Here is a 23,630-nt window from a genome sequence, read left to right on the forward strand (position 1 = left end):
GTTCCCCGGATCACCAGCAGGTGGAACTATGTGAACTTTCTAATAGATCACCTGATCAATGTGCTATTATTTAAGGCCAGACTTCCTAGCAGCACATTGCTAGGTCATTTTTTTTGCTCACTGCAGCGTTGTGACTTTGTGGCCAGTGATCCTGTGTTCCCTGTTTCCTGCCTTGCCCTGTCTTATTATTCTGAAATCCCGGTATCGACCCTCGCTAGCCTGACCATTCTCTGCCTGATGTTATTGCCTGACGCTGATTTTCTGGTTTGACTCCTGCTTGTAAGACTTCCCTTTATGTATGCTGATTCGGATTATGCATTGTTGTATATATTCTGATATTTTGTGTGTTGCTGTATATATTCTGTATAGATAGATAGATAGTTAGGATTTCTGGTATTTGTGGTGCACCACGTATTGTTTGATTGTATGATTGTATATATATGGAGGGTTGTGTCTTTGTCATACTGCATATTTGTAAATAAACACATTTATTATTCTTCTCTGTTGTACAGATGTCAGTATTTCAATTGTGATCTTCTGGTTTTGTTTAACCTAAAGGATTGCCATGCAGAGATCGTGGATCTGCCAGTCTGGTTCTAGTCCTGACCACGATCTGCATGATCAATACTTACAGCTGCACTGCTTGATCTGTGTAGCTTAGTTAATCAACCCTTACTGATTTGTCTGTGAGCCCGATGTAGCCATCAAAAAGAGCCACATCTGGCTCCCGAGCCATAGGTTCCCTACCCCTGGTTTAGGGGAAGGATACAGAAAGCTGTCTCAGAGATTTCAGCTGTCTGTTTCCACATTTAGGAACATATTGAGGAAATGGAAGACCACAGGCTCATTTCCAGTTAAGGTTTGAAGTGGCAGACCAAGAGAAATCTCAGATAGACAGAATCGACGAATGGTGGGAACAGCCATAGTCAACCACCATAGACCACCACCAAAGACCTACAACATCATCTTGCTGCAGATGGAGTCACTGTGCATCATTCAACCATTTGGCGCACTTTACACAAGGAGCTGCTGTATGCAGAGGAAGCCTTTTCTCCGCCCACAGCACAAACAAAGACACTTGAAATATGCTAAAGCACATTTGGACAAGCCAGCTTCGTTTTGGAATAAGGTGCTGTGGACTGATGAAACTAAAATTGAGTTATTTGGGCATAACAATGGGCGTTATGCATGGAGGAAAAAGAACACAGCATTCCAAGAAAAACACCTGCTACCTACAGTAAAATATGGCGGTGTTTCCATCATGCTGTGGGGCTGTGTGGCTAGTGCAGGGACTGGGAATCTTGTCAAAGTTGAGGGACGCATGGATTCTACTCAGTATCAGCAGATTCTAGAGACCAATATCCAGGAATCAGTGACAAAGCTGAAGCTGCACCGGGGATGGATCTTTCAACAAGACAACGACCCTAAACACTGCTCAAAATTCAATAAGGCATTCATGCAGAGGAACAAGTACAATGTTCTGGAATAGCCATCCCAGTCCTTAGACCTGAATATAATTGAAAATCTGTGGTGTGACTTAAAGAGAAACTCCGACCAAGAATTGAACTTTATCCCAATCAGTAGCTGATGCCCACTTTTACATGAAAAATATAATGATTTTTACAAACAGACCATCAGGGGGCGCTGTATGACTGATTTTGTGCTGAAACCCCTCCCACAAGAGGCTCTGGTACCGTACGGTACTCTGGGCAAACTGCCACAATGTAACAATGACACACACAGGAAATGGCTGTTTATAGCTGTCTGTTAAAGCCGGAACAGCTACATAATCTGCCCACAGTAACAATGTCACCATGTAATACATGTCAGAATGTGAATCTGGGAGAGGAAAGATTTTACAATGAGCAAACTCTGACTAAATCATGTATACATAATTATTGTAAAAATTAAGCACCTTTTTATATTAAATTATTTTCACTGGAGTTCCTCTTTAAAGAGAGCTGTCCATGCTCGGAAGCCATCAAACCTGACTGTACGAGAAATGTTTTGTAAAGAGGAATGGTCCAAAATACCTTCAACCAGAATCCAGACTCTCATTGGAACCTACAGGAAGTATTTAGAGGCTGTAATTTCTGCAAAAGGAGTATCTACTACATATTGATTTCATTTATTTTTGGTGGTGCACAAATTTATGCACCTGCCTGATTTTGTTTAAACCATTATTGCACACTTTCAGTAAATCCAATAAACTTCATTTCACTTCTCAAATATCACTGTGTGTGTCACCTATATGATATATTTAACTGACATGTTTTATCCTAACAACCAATGATTTATACAGGAAAACCATGACAATTAAAAAGGTTGCCCAAACTTTTGCATCCCACTGTATATACATATTACATAGTATTACATAGTATTACATAGTTATGTGGGTTTAAAAAAGACATCTGTCCATCGAGTTCAACCAGAGAGGATATTTAATTGCTACCATGCTTGCACTGTTAATGACACAAGCCTCAAACCTGGTACAGTTGGTCATTGGGTGACTGGGGTTCAAATTCAGAAAAGTGGGTGGAGCCACAGCCAATTAAATTTGTTTCAGTTCAATGCAAATTATTGATGCCAAAGACCACAAAGCTCACAAACTAGGTCATTGAGTAATTATTGTGTGTTAGGGTTAGAAAAAGTGAGCAGAGCCAACACCAGCCAAAAACATACCTGGGCAACACAGGGCCATCAGCTAGTAATATTGTAGCTATGAATAAAATACAATGGCAGCTTTCAGAGCAAATAAACTGTACTTGTCATTTCTAAATGAACAATAATACTTAAAGAGAATCTGAAGTGAGAATAAATCTCGCTGATTCTCTTATACATAGCAGGGGCTATACCGCCGCTAAACGAGGGTCCCTTACCCCCCAAATCCCCCCCTACAAAATCCACGACCAACTTGGTCATAGATTTTGCTGCTGCTGGAGGCAGGGCTAATGCCCGCAGCCCTGCCTCTCAGCGCGTCTATCAGCGGTGGATCTCCGCCCCTCTCAGTGAAGGCAGATTGAGAGGGGTGGGGAGAGGTGGTGATCAGCGATGACAGAGGCGCTGAGAGGCAGGGTTATATCCGTTAGCCCTGCCTCACCAGGAAGTGATCCCCGCGCTGCACAGAGTGGATTTGGGGGGTAAGGAACCCCCGTTCAGCGGCGGTATAGCTGCGTTTTAGCATGGGAAAATATGCCCCTGCTATATATAAGAGAATCAGCTAGATTTATTCTCGCTTCAGATTCTCTTTAAAGCAAATAAGATAACTGCATGGGTCATGAAAAGTAGGAAAACACATTTTTATTGAATATTATGTCAGAGTTTAATACCACTTTAAGACTTTTAAACCAACATAAATATTTGGAATTCTAGTCATTTAGAATTCGGTCCATATATAACATTGCTACTTTCATAAATTTAATTTTTATTTCAGAAATACAAAGAAAACAAAGTTTGAAAATCTAGGTACCGTATTTTTCGGACTATAAGACGCACTTTTTCTCCCCCCAAAATAAGAAGAAAAAGTGCCTGCGTCTTATATTCCAAAGGCAGCCAATCCCCGACTTCAGAACCGCCTGCCGATGCCAACCGCCGATCCGCCGCATTGTCGGGGACTCCCTGCCTTGTCCCCCTGTGTGGTCTGCCGGTCCGCTCCCCCGGTAACAATAACTGCAGAGCAACTCACCTTTCTATGGATTCCAGTGCTGTGTGGTCTACTGTGTGGTCCTCCGCCTCCAGCATGTCAGCTACACCTGTAAATGAAAAGTTAGCGCAGAGACGCTTACCTACTCAGCGGCGGCCATGGCGGGGGCAGCACGATCTGCAGACATCTCGTCCTGGGAGGCTTCCCCTAGTGATGGCTCCGGCTAATGACTCATTGAGTCATGGGGAATGACTCATTGAATCATTAACAGGAGCCGTCACTAGGGGGAGCCGTGCAGCTTCCCCTAGAGACGGCTCCTGTGAAGGATTCAATGAGTCATTCCCCATGACTCAATGAGTCATTAGCAGGAGCCGTCACTAGGGGAAGTCTCCCGGGACGAGATGTCTGCAGTTCGTGCTGCCACCGCCGCGGCTGCCGCCGAGTAGGTGAGCAGACATCTCGGCCTCCCGGGACCGAGATGTCTGCAGATCGTGCCGCCGCCGCTGAGTAGGTGAGTGTCTCTGCACTAACTTTTCATTTACAGGTGTAGCTGACATGCTGGAGGTGGAGGACCACACAGCAGACTACACAGCGCTGGAATCCATAGAAAGGTGAGCTGCTCTGCAGTTATTGTTACCAGGGGAGAGCGTCGACATGGGGGGGGGACAGAGGACAGGATGGGGACTGGGGGGGCACACACATGGACATGCACAGGAGGGGGCACACACAGGAGGACAGGAGGGGGACACAGGAACTGGAGGACCACACAAGGGGGGTGAAGGGGACACAGAAACACACACAAGGGGGGCAGGAGGGGACAAAGACACACACACAGACACACACAAACACACACACACACACACACACACACACACACACACACACGGGGCCTGGAGGACCACAGAGGGGGTCTGGAGGAGACACACAGGACATGAGGGGACACATGGAGCAAGAGGATCACACAAGGTGGCAGGAAGAGATGCCACACACAGGGGGATAGAAAGGGACACATAGTGGACACAAGAGGACAATGGGGAGAACATGTACTGTACTCCTGGAATATGGACGCACCAGGTTTAGTATATACTGTATACATTTTTTTCCCAGATTTTTGCCCTCTAAACCTAGGTGCGTCTTATATTCCAGAGCGTCTTATATTCCGAAAAATACGGTAAATGCTTTGTCTCAGATGAATATCTCAATCGGTGTTGCTTAAAAATTTTCGGCAAAATCATTTTTGCATTGAAAATGCTATTTTCGAATTGAAAATGTTACTGTCGAGGTTTTTTTTTTTTTTTTTTTTTTAAGTGAAATCCTCTCTTCCTCCATCATGGCTGGGACTGAACAGAGCAAACATATTACCTATACTGATATACCTACTGTATACTGCACATGAATATGGCGATGGATTTTCCTGCTCCTCCTGGTTGTACTAGCTGATTTCTTTAACCAATGAAACTGTAATCATTCTGTTTTCTCACCCAGTGATTCTCAGTTATAGGGATGGTGCACACCAAGCGTTTTTGGTAGCGTTTTCAAAACCTCTGCTCGCCTGTGAAAACGCTTGGCTAATGTATCTCAGTGGGATGGTGCACACCAGCGGTCTGAGGTTTTTGGCAAACTGCAAACGTGGCTCCTGCAGCATTTTTGCGGTTGGCAGATGCATTTTTGCCTCAATGTAAAGTATAGGAAAAGCTCAAACCACTCTGAAAAACACTAGATCAGAGCGGTTTTCCAGGCGTTTTTTTGTTACAGAAGCTGTTCAGTAACAGCTTCACTGTAACAATATATGAAATCTGCTACACAAAAACACTCCAAAAAATGCAAGGCATGTTTAGAAAATCTCTCTAAACATGCCTAGAATCGCTCTGAAAATCTGCTTCAAAAACATTTAGCGTTTTGCGGATCTGCTAGAGGTTTTTGGTGTGCACTGGGCCTAAGTGTCTAAATGTTGCAGGATTGTTAACTTTCAAAAATTTGTTAGTAAAATGTGCATCAGTAAAAAGGTTAGGGCCAAACTGACCCGATCCCTCCTTGCCCTGGTCTTAGTCTTCATATCATACCATTAGCTCAGATTTACTGAGGACATATAAATGACAGCATTAAGTCCACCTCATTTTTAACAATAATCCTTGGAGGGTGGAGGTTTTCCGGTTCTCGATGACAGGCGGTCATCTGCCACACATCAAGAATGATCACTGGCAGCTTAGAGAACATGGCCCTCATTATAAGGTCCAGCTGCAATGACAACCAATCACTTCCATGCTCGTACCGGTAGCCAGTGTTGGCAGACTTGAAGATGATTGTTGTTTTGGGGCTGCGTTCTAGCAGCCGAGATACCGCTTCCCGAATTTGACGTAGCCTTTTTATGTATCGTTCTACAGGGAAAGACAGGAAGTGGCTCCAGCAATTCAACACAATAACAAGATGTTCATGGCCTCCCATTCCATCCAGTTCTGAAGCAATATAATGTAAGTCATGTACTCGAGAAAGCTCCATACGTAGAGGCCTCTGATGGGCTCGCCACTGGACCAAACAGTTATTTTCTACATCTATAGCCAGCAGAGGACCCGTGCTGCGATGAGCCACATGAAGATGGATCTCCTTAAGAGCTAAAAATTCAGACACAGAATGGAATTGTATGTTACAGAGTTAATGTACTCACATTTAAGTGTGGCTAAAATAATAATATTAAAAATGCCAACATCTTATTTGTTTGTAGTGAGTAGGAGGGGCCCGGTCTAAGTTATATCGTAATATAAGTAGTTGGCCCGAGAAACGCGTTGTCGAAGTGCACCAATAAAAACTGAGTTCTTAATCTTAAACCTCTACTTGCTTTTATATTCTGTCAAACACCTACAAGGTAGGACGATCTTATCTTTCCATACTTTAAGTGATATGAATAGTCATCGTTAGATATTTCTATACAGCACTACTTATATTACGATATAACTTAGACCGGGCGCCTCCTACTTACTACAAACATAGTTGATATCCCTCATATATATCCTATATTGAGGGTGATTTAATCGAGAACCTCGACAAAAAAAAACGTTTTTCTGGGAGCAGCGACCGTCTAAGGAACAAAAGGCCGAGTGGGGACGGTTTTTCCCCACCTGCGTATACGAGTGGTTGCCTTGTTGCATCCCAGCTTTGTGAGTATATACTCAATTGTTTTTTGAACATATCTGTACCAACTAACGATATTGCACCAGATTGGGCTCCTGGACTTGTTTGTGTTCTTTCCCTCACTACCCTTCTATTTGGCATCTTATTTGGCACTGTATAAAGCATTTCTGAAGCAGGGGAAAATTAAACTAGAAACTCATCTTAGTAGAGGGAAGCCATGGATAGTCCAGAGGCTTCACCTACTGTCTTTCTCATTAAAAGCTTTTATTGAGAATGTTTAACCAAATACAGGAATCATTGGACAATAGCAAGTATACAAAAAGCAACATAAGATACCAAAGTATATTAAACAGCTGAGGAGAGATATCACCCAGATTGATCCAGCATTGTGCAAAAATCTCAGCACTTGTATAGAACACGAGTAAAGTCAGGTAGTTAGCCTGAAAATTAGCGTAGGATAGATTTATAATAGAGAAAAGATAAGATCAAAGTTTAAGAAAACTTAGAAAGAAAGAGAAAAGGTCATATCCTAAAGATGCATTTTATAAACTAATTTTATGATCCAACCTTATGAACTTTATAAAACAACTCTATGAACCAAACCAGCTCGGCAGGAGAATGTGCAACATAGGAGAGTAAGTCAAGTAGTATGTTTCAATGTATTTAGGGTCCAGTTATATGTGAGGTGATGCAGCCATCAGGGTCTTGTAGTCATCAGAATATTGAAAGTCGACCCAGACTGCCCATATCTTTGTATAAGAATCAGCTCTGTCTAGAGCATACATGTCAAACTCCGGCCCACGGGCCAAATCTGGCCCTCGGAGCCATTTAATTTGGCCCTCAAGGGGTTTCCCCACTTTGCATTATGTTTGGCCCACTCTAGACCACCAGGGAAGCTATATTGGAGGTGACGCTATAGAACACCAGGGAAGCTGTATGGGGGAGGTAGGGGGAAAGCACTAAACACTAAGAAACTGTGTATAGGGGAGGGTGGTGGCCACTAGACGCCAAGGTTCTGTGTATGGGAGGGAGGACTACTAGACACCAGATAACTGTGTAGGGGAGGGAGGAGGACCACTAGACACCAGTGGCGTAGTGGATAGCTCTCTTGCCTAAGTCGCCTTGCAGCGCTGGGTCCCTGGTTCGAATCCCAGCCAGGGCACTATCTGCAAAGAGTTTGTATGTTCTCTCCCTGTCTGCGTGGGTTTCCTCCAGGCACTCCGGTTTCCTCCCACATTCCAAAAACATACGGATAAGGTAATTGGCTCCCCCTAAAATTGGCCCTAGACTACAGTACTTACACTACATAATATAGACATATGGCTATGGTAGGGATTAGATTATGAGCTCCTTTGAGGGACAGTTAGTGACAAGATATATATATATATATATATATATATATATACACTGTACAGCGCTGCATAATATGTCGGCGCTATAAAAATAATAATAATCCCAGTTTTATTGAGGTAGCTTTTTACCAAAAAGAGCACCCCATTTCTCCTGAAAACGGAGTGTCTGACATAAATCTAGAGAGGTTAGGAAATTGTAAAACCAAGACACTGTGGCCCATATGCAATTCACTTTTTCACCTGAGTTTTCTCCAAGGTGATATTTTCACAACTTGTAAATAAAATGCCCTCTGCACCACCAGCAAGCAAACTAATACTCAAAATAATTTTGACAGTACTTTTCAATTTACCTTTTGGTACTTTTTCCATTGCAGGGTACTAAAAGTTAAAGAGTAACTGTCAGGCTGCAGAAGCTAATTTAAACCTCTATTCTCCTGTGTTCAACAGTTTAGAAGGAAGCCAAAAAGGCAATACTGAAGTTAAAAATCTCTCTTACTTTTGATGTGTGCTGAACAGCAAGGCTGTTATTCCCAAGCTCGTAAGGAGGACGACAGGCCGCATAACATACTGCAAATAATTCTGGGGCTTTTTCTCCCCAGTGCACTACCTTGGGTCCTCCCCTTCATTTCCCTGTCACGCCCTAAGGCCGCTTAGTTCCAGGTTCATGTTACAGCAGCCTAAACTCACAGCACTGAAAAATCACAGGGCACAAGTTCTTAGAGTATACTGCATGAGTCCGCTATTGTTCCTAGCCACGTGGCTAATTAATATTCACTGCACAGTAGTGTTGTCCATTAGGATCTTTTTTGTGAGTCGAATCATCAGGAAGCAGGGAGGACATGACATCACAATTGGCTTCATAGGAGACAGACAAACATGGAACCTGCCATGAGCTGTCAGGAGCATCATTCTCTGCAAATACTATATAAAAATTCTGTGAAATCCAAACGTGGACAGTGAAATGCATATGTAATGTAAGTACAGCCAATATTAAGCTACGGATATATGTGTTGTTTTTTTCTCTGAGACCCTATACCTAACAGCTCCTCTTTAACAGAAGATTAAAAATTATCTCCTATGAGACAACTCAGGTGAAAAAGTGAATTGCATATGGCCCAGTGTGTTTATGCTGTAAATGCGATAGAAGTTTTGTCTCCAATTCGGTCAGGGAGATTGATAGGTTAGTAGACTTTGGACAAGGTAGAGATGAAGCTCCTTAATTGGAAAAAGGTCCATACAGGGAACTTTCCATAAACCATAAGATCTGCTTAGTACATCTTGTATGCGTAATGATCGTTGTTACAAGTTGGGCAAAAAAGCAGGATCCATTACTGGAGGGAATGCAGGATTATTAAGGATCAGCGTCAGAGACCCAGGGACACAGAGTATGTGTTTATCTTTAACCAAAACTCATAGAGAATGCAGAGTGGCTGAAATGAGCTTGTGACCCCATAACCCACACAATTTCTTGTCAACTTAAATTCAGGGAATATCTTTAAAGTCATATGGAGGAAAAGCTAGTCCCAACACATCCCATCTCTTTGTCAAAAAGTCAGGGTACCACTCCATTAATCTGCTTAAAATTGATGTTTGATGGTAAGTGTAAAAAAATGGCATGGCTATTCCACCCATTGTTTTGGTAAGGCCAGAATAGAATGGTGAAGATGTGCTGCACAAAATCTTGCATTGCTTGCAGCCTATCTGGCATACCAGCATGTGGTGGTAAGTGGATCGGTAAGTTATAAAGGAATTGGTAAAATACACTGAATTCCTCTGCAATTGCCTCCGTCGAAACCCGTCTCTCTTGTTTAGAAGTGATAATGCTTTTAATCTGCGTGTTGAGAGAGCTTTAGCCAGCAGGGCACCCATCTTGTTCCCATGCTCATAAAAAATATTTTTCTGCAATAAAAATTTGCGTTTTACTTTAAAGAGACTCTGTAACAAAAATGTCATTCTTTTTTCTACTATCCAACAAGTTCCTAAACCTATTCTAATGTGCTCTGGCTTACTGCAGCACTTTTTACTATCACTGTCTCTGTAATAAATCAATGTATCTTTCCCCTGTCGGACTTGTCGTCCTGTGTCTGGAAGACTGCCAACTCTTCAGTGTTGTTGATCTGTTATGTACGTCCCCCCTCCACGCCCCCTCTATGCACACTCCCCGTATTTACATTAGGCAGCATCTCTGCTCTCTTATCAGTGAGAGAAGAGAGATGCCTTTTACAAGCTGGATAAATCATCCTCTGTTAGGCTGTGAAAGGAGCTGGCTGGGCTGTCACATACTGAGGAATTACAGACACAGAGCTGTCTGCAGGAAGAAACAATCAGCCTGTCTCTCTTCAGTGGATGAGAGCTGCAGGGGGTAAACACACAAATGATCTCTTGAGATTCAAAAGGAAGGCTGTATACAGCCTGCTTGTGTATGGATGTATTTTCTATGTGTGGACATACTGTGCATCAACCTACTTCCGGTTTTGGTGGCCATTTTGTTTGTTTATAAACAAACTTTTTAAAACTGTTTTTGACTACTTTTAATGCGGCAGAGAGCAGCAAAATTGTGACAGAGGGTAATAGGAGATGTCCCCTAACACACTGGTATGTTTACATTTGTGCGATTTTAACAATACAGATTCTCTTTAAGCATCAAATGGGCATGCAACAACTTACAAAGCCTTTCCAATTCTGATAATACACTTTCAAGTTTATATAATTTGCATATAAGCCTTTTTTTGTTTGCACTATCTGAAGAAGGGGACCCGCTGTGGCCCCGAAACAATTGTCATGTTCATGTGCTGATGAAGCAATAAAATGAAGCATTCTGCATCCTGAATTGGTGTGCTAACCTGGACTTTCTGTTGTTTCTACATCTTTGGATGCTTTGGCTCAGGACCCACAGGTTGCAGCACCCGCACCTTGGGTAAGGTATGCCACCTCTGCAGCACATTTGTACCAAATATAAGACTTATGAGCTTCCCATACCATGAGATTGGTAATTTCAGAATTACAATTTGTGCCGAAGAAATGGTTTAGCTAATCTTTAACCACTTCACCCCACGGCGGTTTTTACCCTAATGGACAAGAGTGATTTTCACCTTTCAGTGCTCATCCCTTTAATTTGCCAATAGCTTAATCACTACTAATCCCAATGAAATGATCTACAGTATGTCTTGTTGTTTGTACCACCAATTGGGCTTTTTGGGGTTAATATTTGTTTTCAGTACTTACTTTATTTTCTATGCATTGTAAAGAGAAATACAAGGTAAAAAAAATGAAAAAAATACACTATTTCTCCAATTTCATCCCCTACGGTTTTAATATAAACACTGCTACTCTACATAAAACCCACACATTTTATCTGCCTACCGTATATTGCAGCGTATAAGGTGACTTTTCCAGTCAAAATATAGAGTTGGGATATACTCACCGTATAAGACTAGCCCTCTTCTATTGCACACCAAATAAACATTTTAAAAAATCATATACTGGTGCTATGTATGAACATATACTGGTGCTGTACTGCATTTGGTACCCAGTATATATATTAGTATATAGGCAACTGACTGGGTGGATTGGTCAACTCTCCCTTTCCCAAAGTAGATTATCTCTACCTGTCTCCCTGTTTATCAGAGCGGTATGGAAGAATAGATTGTGCTGTGCCCATATACCACTCTTCACCCTTCTGATCCACCCTTGTATCCTATTTACCTCCTTCTCTGCCTCTCAGATCTCGCACATGTGCGCTTGTGCCACTTCACTACAGTCCTCAGCAGCGAAATCTGAGAGGCGGTAACAGAATAGGGCATCAATGACTCCTGGCATATAAGACAACCCTTGACTTTTCAGAAGATTTTCAAGGGTTAAAAAGTAGTCTTATACGCCAGAATATACAGTATTCGTCCTGGTTATCACAAGATTTTAATTATGTCCCTAGAACAAAGTATGGTGACAATATATTATTTGGAAATAAAGGTGTATTTTTTTCTTTGGTTTTATTTTTCACTATTTTCACGTGCATGCGGGGGAGCGCGTACGTGCACCCATGGGAGCAGCACTGTCTGACTTATAAAAACACCCTGGAGCCATTAAAGAGAACCCGAGGTGTGTTTAAAGAATGTTATCTGCATACAGAGGCTGGATCTGCCTATACAGCCCAGCCTCTGTTGCTATCCCAAACCCCACTAAGGTCCCCCTGCACTCTGCAATCTCTCATAAATCACAGCCGTGCTGTGAGGCTGTGTTTACATCTGTAGTGTCAGTCTCAGCTGCTCCCCCGCCTCCTGCATAGCTCCGGTCCCTGCCCCCGTCCCTTCCCTCCAATCAGCAGGGAGGGAAGGGATGCAGGCGGGGACTGGAGTTCTGCAGGAGGCGGGGAGAGCACCAGACTGACACTATAGAGATAAACACAGCCAGCTCTGACAAGCTGTTTGTCAGCAGCGTGGCTGTGATTTATGAGGGATTGCAGAGTGCAGGGGGACCTTAGGGGAGTTTGGGATAGCAACAGAGGCTGGGCTGTATAGGCAGATCCAGCCTCTGTATGCAGATAATATTCTGCAAACCCACCTTGGGTTTTCTTTAAGAGGCTCTAGCAGGATGATTTTATAAGTCAGTATGTCATTAAGTGGTTAATCCATCTTGAGTGCAGTCTCTCACTTAGGATCAAAGGATTTAATTTCCAGCAAAACATTGTAGGCGCCGACACAGGAGCTCATATGGTAAAGGAGATTGGAGAATGATCTCCTAGTACCTTAAAGCCACTGCCTGCGGTACGTAGCAATGTTATATATCTCTGTTGCAGGCAGTGGTGCTCGAATACCCCCGTTTACGAATTCTGACTGAATTCGGCCACTACGGAATCAAAATCCGGATAAGTCGTGATTTTGATCTGATTTGAAACGGCCTGCCGAATTTTGACTAGGATTTTACTTGAGATTGCCTTTAAAATCCAGAATCATGGGCTGTGATCTGGATATGCCTTTAACTTTAATAGCAAAGCCCTCATACAAGCTACAATCACCAAAATTGCATGGATTATAAAGGTGAGCAGGGGCTACAACTTAAAAAAAAATTCAAAAAAGAACTTTTAGTTTTTAGAAAATGGATTTTAAAGTTAAATTAACACTTTAAATGTGGCTATTAATTGGTTTTAAACAGGAAAATACACTTTAAGCAATCACAAAGTCCCAAGCAAACTACAACCGTGCAGGCAAGTGATAATGACAATAATGGCACCTGGAAGTAGTGGTACCACTGGAGGAGAATGAGTGGCCGACGCCACAAAAACACCCAGAGAGGTTTTGTGATCCAGATGTCCTCCTTTTCACGCATCTTCTGGATCACCCGGGGGTCCTTGCAAAGGCAGTGCAACATGTGTGCAGCCATGGCGAAGAGGCCAGCATTGTCATACACATCTTCTTCGCTATCCACATCATCCCCGAGGACATTCTCGTCCTCTTACTACGTTGTAAAGAGGTGCCTGGCTCTTCTACTGACCACATATGCTATTGCTCCGTTGTTATTGCCTGATGAAGCGGGATCAACCCTGCGAAACGCGTTGCATATTTGGAGTTCATAAATAAAATATATTGACTGTGTTTACTACAGTCGTTGTGTGTCTACTTGGAGGAGGTAAGTCCACCACTACCTCCTCTATTTACCAAGAATTTGGTTTTTAAGCTCATTTAGCTTCCTTTTATCCTTTTGGCGCCTCTGTTCTCCTGCATAATCTTACTACGTTGTGTCCTCCTTCTCAGATGGCAGTGGCGCTCTGCTGATCCCTCTCAGTATTCAGGTTAAGGACCTCTAACTCCTCCTCTTCTATCTGCAAGTCGTCCTCCTCCTCCTGTGAGGTGGATTGTGCTGTCTGCTCCTTATCCAGCTGGAATCACAAACACTGGTTCGCAGGACAGCCGGGGGCCCCAGGTCTCTCTCACTGGCTGGGGCCCCCAAACCACCATGTGATACCTAGAGGCAAATGCAGGCAAGCCCTGGAACTCTCACTACCAGGGACTTCACCCCACTGCCTCTAAACTGAATGCTAACTGCAACACACACATTTTCTCACTACCAGTTCAAGCAGTTTCCTACCACTATCTGGTCAGCAGGCGCCAATCAGCCAATCAGGTGTACGGTCATACACCCTTTGCCTGCCATACCAAATCTAGCAGGAATTGCATACATTAGCATTCAGGTGGGAGGCTCGGTTGGATGTAATAGTTATTACATCTTTTACAGGGACCACCGCGTATAGGAATCTCCCACACAGTCCCCTCCCTAACCACTCACCTGTCAACCGCATCCTGGTAGCTGCAAAAACAGAAATTTAAAACCACAAACACTGGTTCGCACGACAGCCGGGGGCCCAAGGTCTCTCTCACTGGCTGGGGCCCCCAAACCACCATGCAATACCTAGAGGCAAATGCAGGCAAGCCGCACTGCCTCTAAACTGAATGCTAACTGCAACACACACATTTGCTCACTACCAGTTCAAGCAATTTCCTACCACTATCTGGTCAGCTCCTATCCTTATCCAGCTGGCTCAGGGCTGCCTCCCCTTCTTCCATCAGATCACACATTGCCCAGGCAAACCAGGGGCACCCACTCAAAAACGGATGCCCGCTCCCGACTCACCATCTTGGTACCCTGCAGAAAGGGAGTCAACACCAGGCACACTTGCTGCATCTAGGGATGGTCGCTGGATTCCGTGATTCCGGCTGGAATTTGGTGATTTCGTTCCGTTATGACGGAACGGAACTGCTATATCACTATAGCAGAATTTCCGCGGAAAAAATATGAAATTCCGCGGAATTTTACAGAATGCAAATTTTTTTTCCCCACCAAACTGATTTTTCCCTAATAAGAAGAATTTCTGCTCCACAGACTTCCTTATTTCCCTCCTCGCTTCATCCCCCTCCGGAGGAGGAGGGTCTTGTCTCCCAGGGAATTATAGGGTTTCAAAAGCCAGCTTACATACATTGGCCGAGAATTGAACCCAGGTCTAGTGCTTGGTAGGCAGCTCTCCTCACCACTATACCACCACCAACACTACATGCTGAAGCCAGCCTAGCATGTACCATTATGATATATCCAAGAGAAAAATGAGCTTGAATAGGGATTTGTAGGATGTCAAAAGCCAATTCACATACATTAGCCAGGAATCGCACCCAGGCCTACCGCTTGGTAGGCTGCTTTCCTAACCATTATACCATCAACACAACACACTACAATGCTATGCTACATGCTGAAAAACAAAAACTGGAGGTACCGCTTCACCGCACCAGGAGGGACAGTGCTGGGACACGGGCAGCCAAGCCCAAGGAAATCAGAACAATGAAGGATGGTCCGCACAATGTCTCCACATCAAAAATCGATACGTTTATTCAGGACATATCCAGGTACACACAAAAAAGCACTTGACTAACATGTTTCGGACATGAAGTCCTTAATCATAGTCATTTTTACAGCCCTCTGTGTGAGGTTTAAAAAGGGGGAATGGGGCAGTTAGAGGTGGGGTATGACCCAACGCACCGAGGGAGGGGTAAATCCATATATGCCACATCCCACTAAACACTGACACCTCCCCAATATACAACAACTTTAAAAAACGTGCAGCAACAAAGTTTAAAACAAAGGAGCAATAGACCGAGGAACAATACACAAGCGATATATAATAGTATATACAATTTTTTTAGTTATCTGTCACACATGCAAGCAGATCAAAAAGGGGGGGGGGGAAAGGAGGGAGATCACTGATACATCAGCCTGTAGCCAAAGGGGGGGGGAGGGAAATCACTAATACATCAGCCTGTAACCAAGGCCAGATCCCACCTGGCATTCAGTCCTTTAGGTGATCTGGTCCCAAGGCGAAAGATCCAGAGTGCTTCTCTTTTGTGGATCATTGCTTGTAGGTCCCCACCCCGTCTGGGCAGAAAGACCTTTCTATGCCCTGGAAAGAGAAGCCAGACATATCACCCCCATGTATAGTACGGTAATGTCTAGCCACATTAGAAATACTCTGAGTAGACCATCCTGCTCCCAAATAATGTTCGGAAACACTGGTCCTAAGTGGTCTAGTCATACAACTAACGTATTGAAGGGAGCAGACATGACATGTAACCAGATAAATAACATTTTTTGAGCTACAATTAATAAAATGTTTCATGGTGGCTCTATAACCATTACTCAGAGACTCTACAAAATGGGTCCTAGTGTGCATAGTGCAATAATTGCAAGATGGAATCGCACATTTATATGATCCCTTTACGTTAAGCCAGGTGGAGGAATGCACGTGAGAATCTAACAAACTGGGGGACAAAAAACTACCAAGTGTAGGGGCTCGCCTACTTGTGAAACTAACGCCATCCCGGAGAAAGGGCCGCAATTCATCACCCTCCAAAATGGGTAAATATTTAGTGATAATGCGTTTCACGTCCTGAAATTCAGAACTATTGGTAGTAATGAATGCGGGCCTCCCCTTGGGACCGCGACTCGGGCGTTAACCCTAATTAGTTGATCCCTAGGAATGGAGGCTGCCCGACGCTAACCCTTCTCAATGATCCACTTAGGGTATCCTCTCTCTAGGAGGCGCCTTTCCACCGTTATAAACTCACTTTTTACGGAGGCTTCATCTGAGCAATTCTGGCGCCTGAATAAATTCGCCCACCGGAATTGCCCGGATTGTGTGTGCAGGATGACAACTAGTTGCCTGTAACTTACAGTTACCCGCACAAGACTTCCTGTATGTCCTGGTGCGGACAGCTCTCAAGACTGGGTCACCAACCAAAGTCAGATCAAGATAATCTATAGATAGGGGTTGCCAGACATGAGTAAATTGTAAATTACATTTGTTGTTGTTAAGGCAACTCATAAATTGTTCCACTGAATCTGGATCACCCCTCCAAACCACCAGGATGGCGTCAATTAATCTCCCATACCACGCGACCCGTTCAAGATGGTGCCCTCCACCCCCAAATATGTGGAACTCCTCCCACCAACCCATTTAGAGGTTGGCCAACGAAGGGGAAAATTTAGCCCCCATGGAGGCACCACACCTCTGGAGGTAGAAGACACCACCGAACATAAAATAATTGCAGGTCAGGAGATATTCCGTGGCAGCACAGATGAAGATACACAAATCAGAGGAATACCCTGAATACCTGGCAAGATGGTATTGAAGGGCAGTTAAGGCTAGGTGGTGTGGGATGCAGGAATATAGGGCTCTAACATCAATTGTGTGCCAGCTAAAGCTGTCCTCCCACCTACAGCCCCTGGTTGACATCCTACAAATCCCTAAGCAAGCTCATTTTTCTCTTGGATATATCATAATGGTACATGCTAGGCTGGCTTCAGCATGTAGAATTGTAGTGTTGTGTTGGTGGTATAATGGTTAGGAAAGCAGCCTACAGAGCAGGAGGCCTGGGTTCGATTCCTGGCCAATGTATGTGAGTTGGCTTTTGACATCCTACAAATCCCTAAGCAAGCTCGTTTTTCTCTTGGATATATCATAATGGTACATGCTAGGCTGGCTTCAGCATGTAGTGTTGGTGGTGGTATAGTGGTGAGGAGAGCTGCCTACCAAGCACTAGACCTGTGCACGATTCCCGGCCAATGTATGTAAACTAAATTTTGAAATCCTACAATTCTCTGGAAGACAAGAACCTCCTCCTCCTCAGGAGAAGGGGGAAAAGGACTAAGGGAACAGTCAATAGGTTCTAAGGGCTATTATTTAGCATAAACAAGGTTCCATTGCAATTACTTTAATTTTTCAGCCGGAATCCGGAATTCCGCAAAAATCCGACGGGTTTTCATAGCGACGGAATTAAACGCTGGCGGAATCCGCGAATTTCGGCGGAACGGAATTTGCACTTTTTGATCATCGCTAGCTGCATCTGTGTCCACTGAGCTGCGGTGATGCTGCTGGGGATGTCTTCATCACAGATGTACATTTTAAGAGCTGTTCTTTGCAACAACAGCCGCTCCAACGTCGCCAGAGTGAGTTCCAGTGAGTTGGGACATCGATAATTAGGCGGTGTGATGGCAGGCCCTTTATCTGCTGCAGGTGGGTCAGGGTTAAAGAGGCGGTGTCAGAGCAGTGGAAATGGCACACCACCTTCTGGGCATCTTCCAGCAGCTTGGTCATCCCCAGTTGGGTGTGCAGGAAGCGATGCACCACCAAATTTAGAATGTGGGATATGCTGCAGGGGATGTGCTGGATGTGTCCCTGGTGCAGTGCAGCCACCAGGTTAGCCCCATTATTGGATGACACGTAACCCACTTTAAGGACTCTGGGGATCAGCCACCTCTGCTCCTGCACCCTGAGGGCAGCCAGGATGTGGGCGTCAGTAAGCCTATCCTTCCCCAGGCTGATCAATTTCAGCAGCACTTGGCAGTGGCGAGGCGTTGTGCTGATGCTGCTGAGGCTGGCTTGCTTGCGGGTTGTGGAGGGAATGGGATTAGAGGAGCCTGCTGCATCCCTCCTGATCCCATGTGGTGGCACTGCCAACTTGCCTGCTGCTGTGCCAGCTGCCGCATTATTCTTCCCCCTTCCACCAATGTCACCCAGTGCGCTGTAAAGGACAGATAGTGGCCTGTCCAAAATCAGCTGCTCCATGTGTCCATGGTGATATGAACCCACTCGCCCACGGCGTAGTCTAGCCAACGGGCCATATTTGCCACCACAAACTCGTGCAGTGCTGGGATGGCGGTCCTTGAAAAGTAGTGGTGGCTGGGTATTTCCCACTTTGGGATCCCAAACTGGAGCAGTGTGCGTATATCACTCCCCTCCTGCACCAGGGAGTATGGGCAGTGGCGTATTTTGAGGGGTGCAGGCATGGCTAGTGCCATGGGCGCCATAGCACCCATGGGCGCCATGACTGCTCCGTTCTGTGCTGCCCACTGTCTCTGCTCTGATCAGTGCTGCTGCTGTCCCCGCTGATTTCCTGTCATACGCATCATTAGCGTGCATTGGGTGCAGGGGACGCACCATTTTTACCAGCAGGGAGAGGGGAAGTTGTAACAAGCTGCTACTTGTAAAATTAAATATACTGTTAGATCAGGCTGGAGCCTGATCTACATTTCCCTTCTGCCCAGAAATGTACAGCTTCAGCTCAGTGCACTGCTGAACTGATAGCACAGACAGAGGAACTGGAGGAATGTGAGCCCGTCCAGCTCCCCCCTCCCTCGGGAACATGAGGACGCGGGGAGAAGAGGAGAGAGAGAGAGAAACAGACCCACGTGCACGCCGGGAGACAGTGTGACAGAGTGCTGTGAGATGGAGGTGCACTCTGTACACCTTGTATGTGTAGTACTGATGTATGGATCTGTGTGTGAATGGCTGCTTGTATGTGTGTGCTGATGTATGGATCTGTGTGTGAATGGCAGCTTGTATGTGTGTGCTGATGTATGGATCTGTGTGTGAATGGCAGCTTGTAGGTGTGTGCTGATGACGTATGGATCTGTGTGTGAATGGCAGCTTGTATGTGTGTGCTTATGACGTATGGATCTGTGTGTAAATGGCTGCTTGTATGTGTGTACTGTATGTGTGTGCTGATGACATATGGATCTGTGTGTGAATGGCTGCTTGTATGTGTGTGCTGATGACGTATGGATCTGTGTGTGAATGGCTGCTTGTATGTGTAGTACTGATGTATGGATCTGTGTGTGAATGGCTGCTTGTATGTGTAGTACTGATGTATGGATCTGTGTGTGAATGGCTGCTTGTATGTGTGTGCTGATGTATGGATCTGTGTGTGAATAGGGTTGCCAGGTGTCCGGTTTTAGACCGGACAGTCCGGTTTTTGGCCGCTGTGTCCGGTGCAAAAAGGCATGCTAAACCGGACAATTAAGATGTCCGGTTTTATGCCTTTTCCGGCGGCTGTCAGTATTGACAGCCGCCTGTAGCAGGAGGAGAGCAGCGCAGTGGAGGGAAAGCGGTGGGCAGCGGCGGAGAAGGGGGCCATCTCCCCTTCTCTCACCTTAGATGCTTTCCGTCCCTCGCTGTCTCCTCCGATCTGTGTGTGGCTGACTGGCGGTGGCGCTTGGCAGCGGGCGGGACTTACCTTCCGTGTCGCTCCATGCGCCGGCCGGAAGTTCTGGTGCCGCAGCCGCTGCTCTGGTCTGCATCAGACCAGAGTAGTGGCAACTCATCCCGCGTGGCGCCTGCAACGAGACCAGTCACCAGACGGAGGAGACACGGAAGGTAAGTTCCGCCCCTCTGCCAGCCACCGCACACACCGATCGGAGGAGACAGCGAGGGAGGGAGAGGACCCTAAGGTGAGCGAAGGGGGGGAGATGGCCCCCTTCTTCACCGCTCTCCCTCTTCTCTGCGCTGACTGCTTCCCTCCTGGGGGGGGGGGACACCTGCCTACATATACTGGGCCCATATACACCCTGGCTACATATACTGGGCCCATATACACCCTGGCTACATATACTGGGCCCATATACACCCTGGCTAAATATACTGGGCCCATATACACCCTGGCTACATATACTGGGCCCATATACACCCTGGCTACATATACTGGGCCCATATACACCCTGGCTAAATATACTGGGCCCATATACACCCTGGCTACATATACTGGGCCCATATACACCCTGGCTACATATACTGGGCCCATATACACCCTGGCTACATATACTGAGCCCATATACCGCTGGCTATATATACTGGGGACATATTCCCCTGCCTACATATACTGGGGACATATATCTCTGGCTACATATACTGGGCACATATATCCCTGGCTACATATACTGGGGACAACTGGCTGTTTGTCATTATGTGCAGTTACTGGTGAAAAGCTGTCTCTTATTATGTGCATTTACTGGTGAAAAGCTGTCTCTTATTATGTGCATTTACTGGTGAAAAGTGGTCTCTTATGTGCATGTACTGGTGAGGACAGTTAGTGACATGGCTATGTACTCTGTTATGTGCTGCAGAAGATGTCAGTGCGATATAAATACTGTAAAAAAACATTTTTTAAAAAGCCCATTGCTTAGCCCCACTCTACATAAAAGTGCGCTTCTGACTCCGCCCCTAACTCCACCCCCTGTCCGGTTTTCTCCATCAGCCGACCTGGCAACCCTATGTGTGAATGGCAGCTTGTATGTGTGTGCTTATGACGTATGGATCTGTGTGTGAATGGCAGCTTGTAGGTGTGTGCTGATGACGTATGGATCTGTGTGTGAATGGCAGCTTGTATGTGTGTGCTTATGACGTATGGATCTGTGTGTAAATGGCTGCTTGTATGTGTGTACTGTATGTGTGTGCTGATGACATATGGATCTGTGTGTGAATGGCTGCTTGTATGTGTGTGCTGATGTATGGATCTGTGTGTGAATGGCAGCTTGTATGTGTGTGCTGATGTATGGATCTGTGTGTGAATGGCTGCTTGTATGTGTGTGCTGATATATTGATCTATGTGTGGAAATGGCTGCTTGTATGTGTGTGCTGATATATGGATCTGTGTGTGAATGGCTGCTTGTATGTGTGTGCTGATATATGGATCTGTGTGTGAATGGCTGCTTGTATGTGTGTGCTGATATATGGATCTGTGTGTGAATGGCAGCTTGTATGTGTGTGCTGATGACATATGGATCTGTGTGTGAATGGCAGCTTGTATGTGTGTGCTGATGACGTATGGATCTGTGTGTGAATGGCTGCTTGTATGTGTGTGCTGATGATGTATGGATCTGTGTGTGAATGGCAGCTTGTATGTGTGTGCTGATGACGTATGGATCTGTGTGTGAATGGCAGCTTGTATGTGTGTGCTGATGACGTATGGATCTGTGTGTGAATGCAGCTTGTATGTGTGTGCTGATGACGTATAGATCTGTGTGTGAATGGCTGCTTGTATGTGTGTGCTGATGACGTATGGATCTGTGTGTGAATGGCAGCTTGTATGTGTGTGCAGCCCCCCTGCCCGTACAATCCATAACAGAATGGTCAGCATTCGTAAAAATGTTACAGCGGGGGGCGGGGCCGCCAGCCGGGGCATCATTGCCGCACAGCTAATGGAGACAGAGCTGGCTGACAGAGGGAGAGACTCCAGTCCCACCCCTCAGCTCAGGCATCCAACTGCAGCCCAGCTTTTCCTCCTCTCAGCCTCTATCTTACTGTCAGCCGGGCTCCAGCTCCACCCCCTCTCTACAGCACACGAGACACAGACTGAGACTAGTACTACTGGAGAACGAGGTAGCCTGCAGGAAAGTGTAGCTAGCCGTGCCATACAAGTGACAGCAGCCAAAGCAGCCAGTCAAGCCCAGCAATTAATCACCACAGAAAGGTTTGGGCTGACAGTCTCACATTCATTGTCTGTAGTTACTGCCTGTGTACTTTCTCCCAGCCCCCAACTGCAGCTCTGACCCAGGTGCTGCGAGCAGGGGGAACTGTCTTTCCCTCTCTGAGAGTGTCTCTCCTCTCCTTCCTCATCATCCCCCACAATCCCCCCACCTTGCCAGCATTCACTTATCAATTAGGTCTGCCTGGAGACTCTTATGAGCACACAGAATGTAATAATGGGGGAAGGGAGCCTTATGATGTGCACTGATATCCTCCTGCTGACCAGCCATGAATGGGGTCAGTTTAACTCATAAGTTTTACCTCCTCTCCACACTTAAAACACAACTGAAGACTGGGAAATAAAGAGATTCACGTTACCTGGAGCTTCTCCCAGCCCCCTGCAGCCATCCTGTCAAAGATCCTCCGGTCCCCCACCGCAGCTCGGTTTATTCACCGCTGACTTACAAGTCAACGGCCACTATGCCTGCGCAGCTCTGGCCACACACATCCTTATTTGCGCTCCTGTGGCCGGCAGTGTATTGCGCAGGTGCAGTATGAGAAAATCTGTACTGCGTCCGCAAACCAGTACAAACTGCACCTGGCGGGGGACCAGAGGATCGGTTCAGGTATGTGCGGGCACAGGATGCCTGCAGGGGCTAACAGAAGCCCCAGGTAAGTGAATCTCTTTGTTTTTATTCAATCTTCAGGTCTACTTTAAGGTGGCCATACATTTATCCACTTTGTGGCTGATCAACCATCCGACTTGATTATCAAATCGGATGAAAATCAGTGCTGTTAAGAGAATGCGTGAACGATGATGCAACCGATTTCGGGCCGAAATTGGTTGCATGTATTGATCGGACATGATGAAAGATGTCGAGCCGTCGTGGTTGATCAGGTGTACAGCTGTACCCGCGAGCAATATCAGGACGAGCAACTAAACCCCCAGCACTGTCCCCTCTAAAGTCAAATGTGTGCTATTCTTAATGTGTCCGCAGCTGGCTCCATCCACAATCTGCATACATTTGCCTACGTTACTGTGGCAACCACCTGGGGCACGTGTATGCAGATTTCAGACGAAGCCCCCAGCGAACACAGACAGGTTAAGTGTAGTGCAACAGGAAGGGGGCGGGGGCAGCGTCAAGGCGGTGGTTAAGGTATCACAAGGTTGATTCCCAATCGATATCAGCATAAAATCGATCGGGAATTGGCCTGCAGTGCATGG

General features: G+C 45.6%; 1 protein-coding gene across 1 annotated transcript in view; it reads right to left on the reverse strand.

The window, feature by feature from the left end:
- Positions 1-5,421: 5,421 nt before the first annotated feature.
- Positions 5,422-23,630, reverse strand: part of LOC137561953 (NXPE family member 3-like) — a 149,764-nt gene continuing 131,555 nt past the window's right edge. Inside the window, exon 8 of the mRNA XM_068273298.1 lies at positions 5,422-6,255. Coding sequence (XP_068129399.1) covers positions 5,720-6,255 — 536 coding nt within the window. The 3' untranslated portion in view covers positions 5,422-5,719. The remainder of the gene's footprint in view (positions 6,256-23,630) is intronic.

The sequence above is a fragment of the Hyperolius riggenbachi genome, chromosome 3, assembly GCF_040937935.1.
Source record: "Hyperolius riggenbachi isolate aHypRig1 chromosome 3, aHypRig1.pri, whole genome shotgun sequence".
NCBI classification, from domain to species: Eukaryota; Metazoa; Chordata; class Amphibia; order Anura; family Hyperoliidae; genus Hyperolius; species Hyperolius riggenbachi.